A 13401-nucleotide genomic window follows, 5' to 3' on the forward strand; every position below is an offset into this window, starting at 1 on the left:
AATTCCTATCCTTGCTTTTATTTCACCTTCACGCTTCACATTATCACTAACAATACTACCCAAGTATCAATAGTGACCTATTCTATTTACTCCCCAAATCCTGAAAAAAGTAAAGTTCAGGCATAAATTCGACAAATTAAAAGTTTAAGAAAGAAACTATACAAATTGAAACAGAGAATGGGAAGACTAAAAGAATAAATAACAAAATATAAAATATATGACAAGAAAATAAGACAAAAATAGCAATAATGTTAACACATAACAGGAAAATTTCAATAAGAAAACACTCAAGAGTACTTTAACTATTCCAATCTCACGAATAGGGAATTGAACCTGGAACCTCGTGCAACAATGGTCCTGCACTATCCACTAGATCACACGAGCATGCGAAGCGTGAGCTTGGATAACAAAAATAATAGAAATTGCTAACGCTTATGCATTCCGTGATTATGGCCCTGGATTTGTTCCGCATACAGATGCTTGGTTCAGAGTAGTGATTCAGGTTCTAGTTTAAATTGTATCTCATGTATTGTACCCACATATCACAAATAAAATATTTTGTGGTCATTAATGTTTTCCAGTTCCATTAATGATGTTTTGTATTTCTAAACATGTTTTGTATTTCTAATTAATTCAATACCAAACTTGACATCTCTTCATCACATATTGACTAAAAAATTATCATAAGGCAAGCATAATTGTCATATGGAACTGGAAAACATTAATGACCACAAAATATTTTATTTGTGATATGTCAACGTAACTTATGATATTCGTTTCACAATTTGTTTTAGCCATTAATAATAAATATAAATATATGCTGGTAATATCAATGAAAATTTAGGTTTAATTCGAACTTAAATTTACATCGATGTTGTATACAGTCCAATATCTACATATTCAATATAAACATACAGTCAGATACTATGCTTACGACGCTGCAAATAGACCTAAAAATTCAATCAATTAGTCAATCAAATATGATAGGTAATTAATTACTAAATATTATACCAGAAACAGTTTTAAAAATATTTTCTTCCATTATCACTAAAATACTAAAGACATCGAAGGTTCAGCTTTATTCTGTTCTTTACAAGCTGTTCTAGTTTAGAGAAAACATTAAAGACCACAAAAACTGAAATTGCTTTTATCTTTCTTGTTAGAAACTAATGACTACATCTATTGAAAACAACCTTTCCACAACAGTACTCTGTACACTTTGAGTTTTTGTCTTTCCCAACTACATTAATCAATAACTACAAAGAGTCTGACAGTTAATACACCCAGGTAGTACCGAATGAGGGTCAATTGCACCATTCATTATCATATAATTGACTGTATGACTACATAATGGACTTTCTTTTCATAATTTAAATATAAATGAGTCATTTAAGTATCTCATAGTCAATTGACAAGCCATTGTTAGTAATCTTCTAAAGAGAAAACAGAACTAATCTTGCACAATTTCAGTGAAAAAAATTAAATTGTGTAATATTTTGCTTTGCAAACTTTTATATCTGTTAGCTCTAAATAAATTTCTATTAGGAGTTGTTTTGTATTTCTAATTCATTCAATACCATACTTGACATCTCTTCATCACATATTGACTAAAAATTATCATAAGGCAAGCATAATTGTCATATGGAACTGGAAAACATTAATGACCGCCGAATATTTTATTTGTGATATGTCAACGTGACTTACGATATTCGTTTCACAATTCGTTTTAGCCATTAATAATAAATATAAATATATCCTAGTAATATCAATGAAAATTTAGGTTTAATTCGAACTTAAATTTACATCGATGTAGTATACAGTCCAATATCTACATGTTCATTATAAGCATACAGTCAGGTGTTTGCGAAGTACGTTCCCTAAACAAAATAAAATTAACAGTTGTAAATTTACTGATAATAATTAAGTTTCGAAAAAGTAATTCCAAATATTCAAACCACATGGCCTTCATCTTTCTTACTTTCTTTTACTTCTTCTCTAGAAATATCACATAATCAAATTGACTGAGTTTTTACGAGTTTTTACTCGTAAATTCGTGACGTGTAAATAATATTTATTTAAATGTATACATTTGAAAACTATGAGAACTTTTCAAACGACAACTGCGTAATTACTCTTCGCAATGAGTTTTTTTTTTCTTGATGGTCACTAATGGTCCATACTGTTCTCAGTAGACATCATCAGCTACTTAAATCCAAAACAAGTATCTGATCTATTTCATATTACCTAATTATTTGCTAGTATTTAAGGGAGAATGCCAGATCTGGCCTAATTACTTGCACGATTATTGTCAACTATTAACTATTATTAATAATAATTTTATGCTATGCTATATAAATTGTAAATTTTATGTATATTTTATCTTATTTAGAGAATGCTTAATCACATAGATTTTTTTTCCTTCTTAGCGAAAACTTTGAAACTAAATATACTGTTTTCAAGCTAATGTATATTTCTTATATCAGCAGCCCTGTGCAGTTAGTGAGATGGAATAGTAAGCCTTTTTGTTAATTGCAGGAGACTTTTCTTCATGTTACATTTATCTCTATCTATATCTTTTGTTCAACACCTTTTTCTTGTGTGGCAGTGAGTCGACGTTGGCTTCTCATTGAATCATTTTGGTAGGGATTTTTAAACCCTTATATAGTGAAGCTTTTTAGTTGTCAGATTCCGGGAAAATTTAGATTTTGTGTACCGGATATTTAAGTCCGAAAAAATTCAGACTTTAATGCACGAGAGCTCTGTATTTGTTAAAATCAGGATTGTATGGAATTTACCTCTGCATAGGGAATTAGAGTGTTTTTTAAAATATTAAGAAATTAGTATAATATATATATTTAGTTAATTTATTCGCTATTCTACTCCGTATTGGGAAAGTGGATGAATTTTGAGTTTTTAAAAGAGTTATGAACAACTCTCTGGTGAAAGTGGAACGACTGGTAGAAAAATCAGTCGTGGGTACTATTTTTTTTTGTTTTTTTTTTTGTTTTTTTTTGTTTTTATGAAATCAGTATTCTGGGTTCAAGCCCCCTGGAAGTTTAGCTATTACAGAAGCCATACAGATAAAAGTATTTTTCTGGCTGCGTTCTCAGGGAAGAGAGATTGTCGACTAAACTTGTTTAATTTTAACATAATTACCCTGATCTCGAGTGAGGACCAATACCTCAAGTTAGATTTTTTTCTCTATATTATCTTTCCTTAAATTCTTGTTATATAATTTAGTTAGAATCCTGAAAAATGTATTGTCTAATAAGAGATGGGACACGAATAGACATAGAATAGAATAGAATAGCAAATTAAGAATTGGCAGTATCCATGTAAAAAAAAAAAAAAGCTCATGTTGGCATGTTCACATGCCCTGAGAAATTAGAGCAAATTTGTTAAATTGACTGAAATTTAGAGAATCTGCATTGGTTTCTTATATTTAATTATTTAAAGAATTAGGGGCAAATCTCTTCTTTAATAGTTTGCCAAGTTTAATATTTTTATTTTTACATTATTACAAATATAAATGAGCAGATAATGTGATTCGAACGCGAGTTACTTAATACACTTTTCAACTAGTGTTAAGTACAAAAGCAGTTCAATGTAGGATAATTTGTACGTACAAATCATTGAGATTGAATTGGTACATTGACATCCTGCTATACATGATACGTTTAGCAACTTCGTGTGTCACTACAACTCTAAAACAAAATATAAAATATATTCAAAATATAAAGATATGGCTAGAGTACATTTCTATAGCTGGTATGCCTTGTGTGTAGTTACTGTCTACCATCATAAAACAAGTCAACAATATTAAAACTCAAAATTCATATTCTAGAGCGAATTAACGGAGGATCACAGTGCATGTAAGGTACAATTTGTAAGAAGTGTCCTGTCAGTATTGTCAGGTAGTTTACGATAATGATGATGACGACAATATTATTGGAAGAAACTTGATATTTGATTAAAGAGTTTAAGAGGTAGTACATGGTAATACAGAATGGCCCAAAAGTAGGTATATAGACTTGCATTGATCAAGTATGGCATTTTAATTTAGTAAGATAATGAATTTATTTACTTTGGTTTGTTCCGAGCTTAAAGTATAAGTGAACATAAATTAAGAACAGATAAGGAAGAAACTAAGTCAATATTTGTGTGGAAATCAATCAGTAAATGATATAAAATGCCATGAGCCGATCAATACGGGACTGTATACCTAATTTTGCTCCATCCTGTACGTGGGCAAAACCGGCAGTTTCTTTCTTACAAAGAAAGACTTCAAACGGACATATGGAACTTCAAACTAAGCGAATGAGACAGTACTGAAGAGTGAAAACTAAATTAATAAACAAGAAGTGAACAGGTTAGAGGATGAAGATATTATGTTACATTTTTCGAAAAAATGACTTATGGTGGTTGGTCAAAATACAATGTATCATTCTTGCTACACAACACCACATTTAAGTGATTCCTCGTCTGGATGAAGAGCTTCAACAAGAATGAAGGATGTATGTTGCACAGACAAACTTATGACCTCAGTTTTCTTGAAATGTGCAATTTGTTACATACGTTTTTTCATTCTCTAATCGCTTAAAACGTTTCACGAAAATTGTATGTTTATTGGTTTTCCCTTGCAGTAACGTCTAAAGAATGTGAACACATGTATGTTTCATTTCTAAAAGTAGTTTGGGAAGAAGTTGGGAATGGGATGTCAATTGAATTTCCGTATGAGATAGATAAAGCCTTGGGCACCAAAAAGTTGATTAGTTGATCATCTTGTCTTGCAGGTGGTCGATGATTTTCCCAGCAGGCGCCATTTGCCTCAGGAAGCAACGAAGAAGCTCACTGGCCAAGTTCTGTCAAATGCTTTAGTGCATGAGTACACCACACAGTGATAAATACTGGCTCTACGCAGCACGTACTACACACTCAAAATATATCTCCAATCAAGCGATTAGCAATTTCTAATTGCACAAACGTTCAGAGGAAGAAATATAGAGTCTTGTTTTAAATATTGGCCACCCACATCTCTTTAAAAAACTAAGTTCATATTGATGCTTGAAGAACTCCCTCTTGGCTATACGGTTTGCGTACGCAACTTTGATGCAGGGGATCCGCAATTTCTGGTGGGAGATCATATGGTTCGGATGCCAAATTAAGCTGTAGGTCCACATTTCACATACCCTGTGTGCTAAACGAAACGCTAAGCGTCAAATTAACCACCTAACGAATTATCGATACTTGGATTTAAAGAAAACATATGTGAATCATCGTGGGCCAATTAGGTTCCATTACTAAACTAGTGCTGAAATATCCTACGCACGACAGCGATAACATAGTCTTTAAATGAGAGATGAGTGACCACTTATACCTATGTTATTCGAGGGAAAAGATTTATTAACGAGGGACAATGTAAAGACCATATATTAATTGAGAATTGAATTAATTCATTCACCTTGTAGAATGTGTTGTAGTCCACCTAAAATTTATATGTTCGATGCTAAAAGATATGAAACAAAATCAATGATATTCACAAATATAACTTTAAGTTAACATTCCACGTATATATCCTTTAGACCAAAGGAAACTAAAAATTAGTGGCAGTGAATGATTGTGAAAGAATGGTAGAATGACAATGTGAAAAAATATGGAAGAATCTCGAGAAAACTCAAGAACTTGATGTTTTCTACTACAAACTTTCATGGCCTGGAATTGCATCAGGGATCCCTCGCATCAGAGGTGAGTAGTATACTTATGAGTCACCGTGACTCCACTGATACGTCAATAACAAACCAAGAACGTACCAGTCCTTCTTATGGAAACAAAACCTTGTATTTTGTGGTTGTAACTAGTTAAAATAATTTTTTAAAATAGATTTTTACTAGTGTGAATGCTCATCATAAAATCATCATGGAAATCCTTTAATTGAAATTCATTTCCATGTTTTTATACTCAACAATAACACTTTTATTCTTTCAGTGAATGTTGTACAATATTACTAGCACTTAAACAGAAACAAAAAATTGTCCAAAGATTATATATAATATCATATACTGTATATATAACATATTATATAATCAAAGGTCGTATATATATATATAGGGTGTAACAGAAAGGTAGGGCAAAATTTCAGGGGTGTATTCCTTACGGGTAGACAAGCAAAAAAGTTCATATGACCATATGTCGGGAAAAGCATCGTTACAGAGTTACGGCCATTGAGCCGCCTATTGGTGTAAAATAGTCACATTCTGGTCGCTCCTTAATATTACTCAATTTAAACCTCAATAACTCAGCCCCTAATTAAGCTAGGAAGATAATTTTGATATCTATGTATTTCTGAAGGACGCCGATACGTATTTTATGTATGTAGGGGGTACCACGGCGGACGGGAGAGGGTAATTATGTGTTTTATGTTTTTTGCATCAGGATTTTGGGAATGGCAGTCTTTCCCCCTGGGGGTGCACTCATAAAATGCATATCAGCGGAATGCTTCGCCCTTCAGGAAAACATTGCTATTAAAATTACCATCCTAGCTGAATTAAAGGCTGAGTTATTGAGGTTTAAATTGAGCCACATTAAGGACGACCAAAATATGACTATTTCACACCATCAGGCGGCTGAATGGTCGTAACTTTGTAACAATGCATTTCCAGATATTTTTCCTTGTCTACCTATAAGGAATCCACCTTTGAAATTTTGCCGTACCTTTTTGTTACACCCTATATATATACTGTGTATATATCGGTAGATCTCATCGAGTAGAATAAAATGATGAGTCAATGCAAAATCTCATGCGTAGCTTTTGAGAAAATCAATAAAACAAATCATTTTATAAAATTAAAAATTAGTGCTGAATGAGAACCACTCTACCTGTTAAGATAAGATTGATACTGAGGCATATTCTCATGAAGCTCTTCATTATGACAGTAGCTACCCAATATTATAATTAAATCTTAAATTTTAATATGTGTTTGGCTATAATATTGTTTAAACATAGGCCATATATCAATCGTTGGATTAAATGGCATACTTCTAGGTAAATTCTGATGCATAATTTCTGCGAAAATCGACAAAAAGCATATATATATATATATATAAACATGTCGGCGTTGGTAATAAAAACTGATAGTTCTGCTAGAACATATTGTTTATATATGTATGTAATATATATGTAAAAAAATATGGTTTTATGTTTCAGATTCTCTTCTACCAGTGAGACACATATTATGACAGCTACTATTTGTAAAATTTTCTTTCAAAATATCAAATTGAAAGTAAGTAAAATTTTGTAGGTAACTTTACCTCCCATGTTTACGCACTTTAAACTATGGGAGACGGATGATTAAGATAATTGCTGAAAGTAAACAAGAATTAAAGAATTGGTGGAATGAGAATGAGGGAAAATAACTCCTTAAAACGCACAGGTATAATGTTGTCTACCACAAACTCACTCGGCTATTCATCGAACCAGCGACCCTACGCATTAGAGATGACTGCAGCAACAATTTAATTTTTTTTTAAAAAAAAGCACCCTGTCTGACTCTTTATTTTCTCTTTCTGACAACTTTCATGACTCCAGACTCGACAGGGAGCTGCGGTGGCTCAGTGGTAGAGCGCTACCTCTGATGCTTGGGGACCCTTGTTCGATCCCAGCTTGATCCAAATTAAATTTGTGGTGGACAAACACCGTGTACGTGAGTTTTCTCGGGGTTCTTCCGCTTCCTGCCACTTTCTTCATTCCACGATTTCATTCATTTCTAATCACCGTCTCCTTTAGCCTATACGGTATAAACGTGGGAAGTAAAACTGAAGGATTTAATTTCATTTCATTTTTCCACACTCGACAGAATCATCGAGGAAATTAAAAAACGTCCATGTTCTGCAGAGAGATTCCAACCCCAATAAATTTCACTTCACGATTATCGTCCTAACGCGCCATACCTTTCTATTACACCACACTGCCTATTCCAAAACTATCATATTAACCGCTTAACTTAAAACCACGAATTATTACGTTATTTTTGTTTTGCCCTAAAATTATGAACACGAATATATTCGTGCAAAGAAAAAAGATCTAAATATTAATTTAAACGACGAATCCTTACGTTCGCCATACGCAGCTGAGTGTATGGGTGTTCGCTAGATGTCTGTAAGATTCATTTAAGTATTTCTGGCTAATATTTTGCATTGAAGGCCAATGCTTATTGACGAAATGACTAAATTGAAATAGCATATTTACATTGTACCGAAAAAATTATAAAATTTGGAACAACTTTTGCGAAAAATATTATAAGTTAAGCGGTTAATTACAAATTTGCAAAAGTGCAATAAATCAAATTATTGCAAATCATGGAATCCAGTATTGTAGTTTCTGCACTTAGATATTCAATTGTTCCATCATTCATTGTTTATTAAACTTTCTTATCGCCTACTTCAACTCAAGGGAGTTGACCAAGCAGACTCTAAATCTGTAAATTTAATTTCTCTTTACTTCAATGCAGCTACGAGCAAAATTACTCGAAAGATTTTCTAGTCGTTGTTCCAAGCTTTTTGGGTTAAAAGGTAATTGCAATGAATTTATTGCCTTCATGCATGCAAGAAAACCTGCATATATAGAAGATTTTGCATACCATAAATCTAGTTTTCTCTTCTTGGGAAGACGGAGATCGCATTTGGTCTTAGTAAGAAATAGAGAAAATATATGAATTAATAATATTTTATTTGCATGATAAAATAAATAAACACATTTAAATTGAATCGTGATTCACAGCCAATGTCGTTAAACAAGTTTCAGGAATAATGAGCGAGTTACTAATTACTTTTACAATTGCTATAATCCAAATAAATAATATACAATACAATCTATTAATGCAAATATATATACAATCCATTAATATATTTCCAAATATATATAGCCACATAACTTTTTAGCAATATAGAGTGGACGTTTATTGTCACTTTTGGTAAATGACCAGAAAAATACATATAAATTTGTGAACATATAGTGAGTAACGAGATTTGTTTTCTGTAATTTTAATCTGAATCTGAAAACTACGGATGCTGCCACTTTCTGACGAGTTTATAAAGCATTATTTCTATAATTCAGCTGATTATACTTGGAGAAGCGTTTTTCAAACTATGGTCCTTAAGTTCTGCTCATATGGTCCTCATAAAATGAATATTAGTGTCAAAAAGATAAAATAATATAAAATTCGAGGGAATTGCGTATCAGACTCTACAATTGAGAATCTCAAACAGGAATAACTTACATATACGATAAGGTTGCCAGATTTTTCAGAGAAGGAAGATTTTACGATTTTAGAAGAGAAAAAGGAATTTGTGTGAACTCAGAATTTACATATAACAAACACATGCATGGTTTTACGTAGTAACGTGAAATAATTTTAATTCGAAATTGAGACAGTTTCATTAAATTAATTCCAATACGTAAAACTTAACAAAGTGTTACAATTTCCGGTGAGAGTGCGTGTTGTACGGATTCCACGTTAAGCTATAGATATTCGTCCCATATAGCATAGGTGCTAAAAGAGACGCTAAACTCAAATATAACTAACCAAGTATGTTACACAAATCTTCGTTGCCTTTTAATGTTCGATTTTAATGAAGATTTTGCATCTTTAGCAGCTCAACATTGTTTTGTTCAAAACGTTCTTGCAGGATATAGCGAAATTCACAATCATTTGGAGTTCTGCTTTTATAAATTCACACAAAATCGTGTTCCTCGGTCCTGACAGACGAAGGTTAAGGTGATAAAAACCAAATAATTCTTAAATGAATTGTGGAAATGACAATTAGATAATATATAAAAATGCAAGGTTTCAGCTGCTTTTCCCGCTGAAACTAAATCACGTGACGAGACTGTGCTGCCTTACTCAAAGCAGTTCAGGTACCACGAACTACTGAAAACAAGAACGAATCAAGTCATTTAGAGCGCCTCAGTTTGGTACAATTAGCCAATGATACAATTAGTTACTGCCAATAGCAGACGATGCGACTAGTTACGACTATAACCAACAAGGTCGCTGATATCACTTTCGTTGTATTGTGAGAACGATTTGAATTTCAGTTCCTTATATAGGAAGTGGTGCATCAGGGTGATCACTGACGCAACATGTATTTTCTCTCTAAATATTAAGTTATGTCGTTGAGCTGTGTTGTTAACAGTGTGTTAGAAGTCACACTTAAAATTCACACTAACTTATATAAACATTTTTAAAAGTATTCAGTACAATCATTTCTTTTATGTATCAGAAAAACGGAAGAAATCTTTCACGAGGAAAATTAAAACCTATAACATAAAACGAATCAGAAAAACTTAAAACTTACAGGAAAACATAATGTCTGGCAATCCTTTTATACAAATATTAGATTATACAAATTAATAGAGTAAAGATTATACAATTTGTAATAGCTTATATACCGGGTGATTGTAAATTCAGTACCTATTTTAAATTTAGATTATCTTAGAAACTGGCATCAGCTGAAGCTTGCTTGTATTAGTGTTTACTAATGTGAGGTTTACCATTTATGATTTCAGAAGTAGATCCAATGAAAATTGCAAAATGGCTTGTGTATACATCGCAGAAGACAGAGTTAAAATTGCCACCAGGTGTGAAGTTTGGAGGTCAGTGGTTCAAATTCAGAGATGGAATGGACTGCACGCAACCCCAATCTAACCCCATGCGACTTCTTCCTTTCAGGTTGGGCTAAGGAACAAGTTGAAACCAAGGGATATTAACGGTCTTGAACAAAATATCCGTGAAGTGTTTACAAATGTTCGAGTTGAGATGCTAAGAAGAATGGTGGATTCTGTTCCTGAAAGATTCCAGAAGTGTGTGGAAAATGCGGGTGCGTAGGTTGAAATGTAACTTAATAACCAAATGATACATCCTAATAATATATTCAATGGAAATAAAACTGTGATAGGTTGTTTGCTTTTTGAAATATTCATCGTTACAAATAGGTACTGATTTTACAACCATCCTATAGATGCATTATAATGGAATATTCTTGATAATTTTCAATTGTCTGATTGAAAACCCTATCAAACCTTATTTCATTTTATTCTTAGAAAATATTTGTGTATTCAGAGAATCAAAAACCAAATAATCAGATGGTAAATTATTCTATTAATAGCACAATTTAGTATTCATTTAAGGTACTATATGTTCTTAACTAAAGCATTCCATTATAAGAATAACAAATAACATGATAAACTATATTTTCATTGGAATGGACACAGAAACTAAAACGGCTATAAAAAACTTAATACATATTTTTTTCTATTAATGTTAATATAAAACTAAGGAAATTTTAATGAATACTGTTTTTAAAAATGTGATATGTTCGAAAGAAAAACCATAATGAATTTGTTTTCAAAGGGGACAAAGAGTACGGTGAACCATAGAAAAATCCAACTAATAAAACTGGCTCCCACTTGAAAAAAAGAGCGAGAAACGCTGCCATTTACGTACTATAATGAAAATAATGACATTTTTAAAGAAACAACTGTTATTACGTACTGTTCAATATATAATCTCTATTGAGCCGTTCAATATAACTCGTTTCATGCGCTATTTAATTTCTTATAATAAAAATGGACATCCTAATTTGAGACAATCCTTTTCTCACCCTTTCCACATATAATTCACACACTATTCAGAAAATATACTAAGCAGGATAGACAATTCTTGGCTTTGCGACAACTGGTTGGAGATGAAGATTAGGTCCAGCTTTCCTCACGACTGCGTTGAATCCATTGTGGTCGTCAGCCACGTAGTCCACAGTTCGCACACTTCCATCAGGCTCCACCAGACTATATTGTCCCTTGACTACGTCACCATCACGTGACTCATGTTGCCTCTTGATGTCTCCAGTGAGATGGTCAGTAACTGCATACTCGTAGGAGTATTGAGGGTATGCCTGCAAGCAGTAAGAATAGCTAGCCAAGTGGAACAAAACAATTATGCACAATTTAAGAGAGGAAAAAATAAAAACAAAATAGGATACAAAAAGTACTGACAACTTTTCTTCAATGCATAAATATTGGAAAGACCTTCCAGAAGCCAAGTATAATCGTTCAGTCTTCGGATCATGCTTTATAAATAGTATTAGGTACGTACATACAGTATGAATAGATGAAAATCACAACGGTCTAAATAATATTTTGTTTAAAACTGAGGTAAGTTGAGAAATGACAATTACACAAGAAAGTATGTACGGCGAAGATATCTAAGCATAATAGCTTGTTATCTTCCAAAGCAAAATAGACTGTTATACAGTAGATACTCTTTAATCCAATATGTTTGGGACCGAATTAGCGTGCAGATTTATCGATCGTTAATGTAGTTACAATGAAAATACCACAGATATGTCAATCTAGATTAGCGTTTCCAAAACTTTTTCAACTTTTGGCACACTATGGGTGTAAGTTGAATTCTCGCGGCACACACATAGATTATATTATTTTTAAATATAAAATACCACGGTATCTTTTTCTGTGATTACTGATCTCCTCACAGAGAAAAAAGCTCCATCACTGGTTTTCCACCATGGTAAATCATTATCCTTATTTTTCATTCTAATTTAACAATAGAAAACAATTGCAATGAAATGTTGGACTTAGGTTTTTAAAAATACGCTTTATTTTTCGAAAACTACATCCAAACTTTCACTAACAAGGAAGATCACTAAATAACGAACGAACAAACAAATCTCTTTTACTTTTAAAACACAAATGTAGGTAATTCGTATGCATGTTTGTTTTGTCGAAAGGATTGAATATTTTAAAATTTGAAGTTACGAAATAGTCTGCAACAATAAAGAAGCAATAATGGTCATACCGTCATAACAATGATAACAAATACCTTTTTTAATATTAAAAATGTACAGAAAAGTAACGCGGTATGAAACTTAAAATTGTAGATTCATATTAGAGGTTCATAGTAATGTGAAATACAAATATACATTTTTCCCTATGTCCTGCAATTTAATTGCTATAGAATTAATAATTTTGTTTCGATTTACTCGCGGCACACCAGCGGCCCATTCACGGCACACCGGTTGGGAAACGCTGCTCTAGATGAAAATGCAAACGATTAACATATGTTGTTTGTACGCATGTTCTGAACTGTGCAGACGACGTAAATATCCTACTGTCCAAAGTATTTCACCATTGTAGCAACTGTTAAAATATTGTTTCATTAAGAATTCAATAAAATACAAAAGTAAACTCAAACATTGAATATTTATTTAATCGAATGTTCTTATATGAACATAAAATACAGTACAAGAGAAAATTTAAGACAGTGCAATGACATCTAAAGCAAGCTATAAGAAGCTGCTCTATAGCAAGAAAAAATACACATCAGCGTT

The 13401-nt window shown here is 32.4% G+C and overlaps 1 protein-coding gene across 1 annotated transcript in view; it reads right to left on the bottom strand.

Annotated features, from left to right (window-relative positions):
• Positions 1-8735: 8735 nt before the first annotated feature.
• LOC145684801 (cuticle protein 19-like) overlaps positions 8736-13401 on the bottom strand; it is a 46257-nt gene continuing 41591 nt past the window's right edge. Inside the window, exon 3 of the mRNA XM_081757170.1 lies at positions 8736-11949. Coding sequence (XP_081613296.1) covers positions 11698-11949 — 252 coding nt within the window. The 3' untranslated portion in view covers positions 8736-11697. The remainder of the gene's footprint in view (positions 11950-13401) is intronic.

Source organism: Thermobia domestica, chromosome 5 (assembly GCF_964235325.1).
Source record: "Thermobia domestica chromosome 5, izTheDome1.hap1.1, whole genome shotgun sequence".
Lineage (NCBI taxonomy): Eukaryota > Metazoa > Arthropoda > Insecta > Zygentoma > Lepismatidae > Thermobia > Thermobia domestica.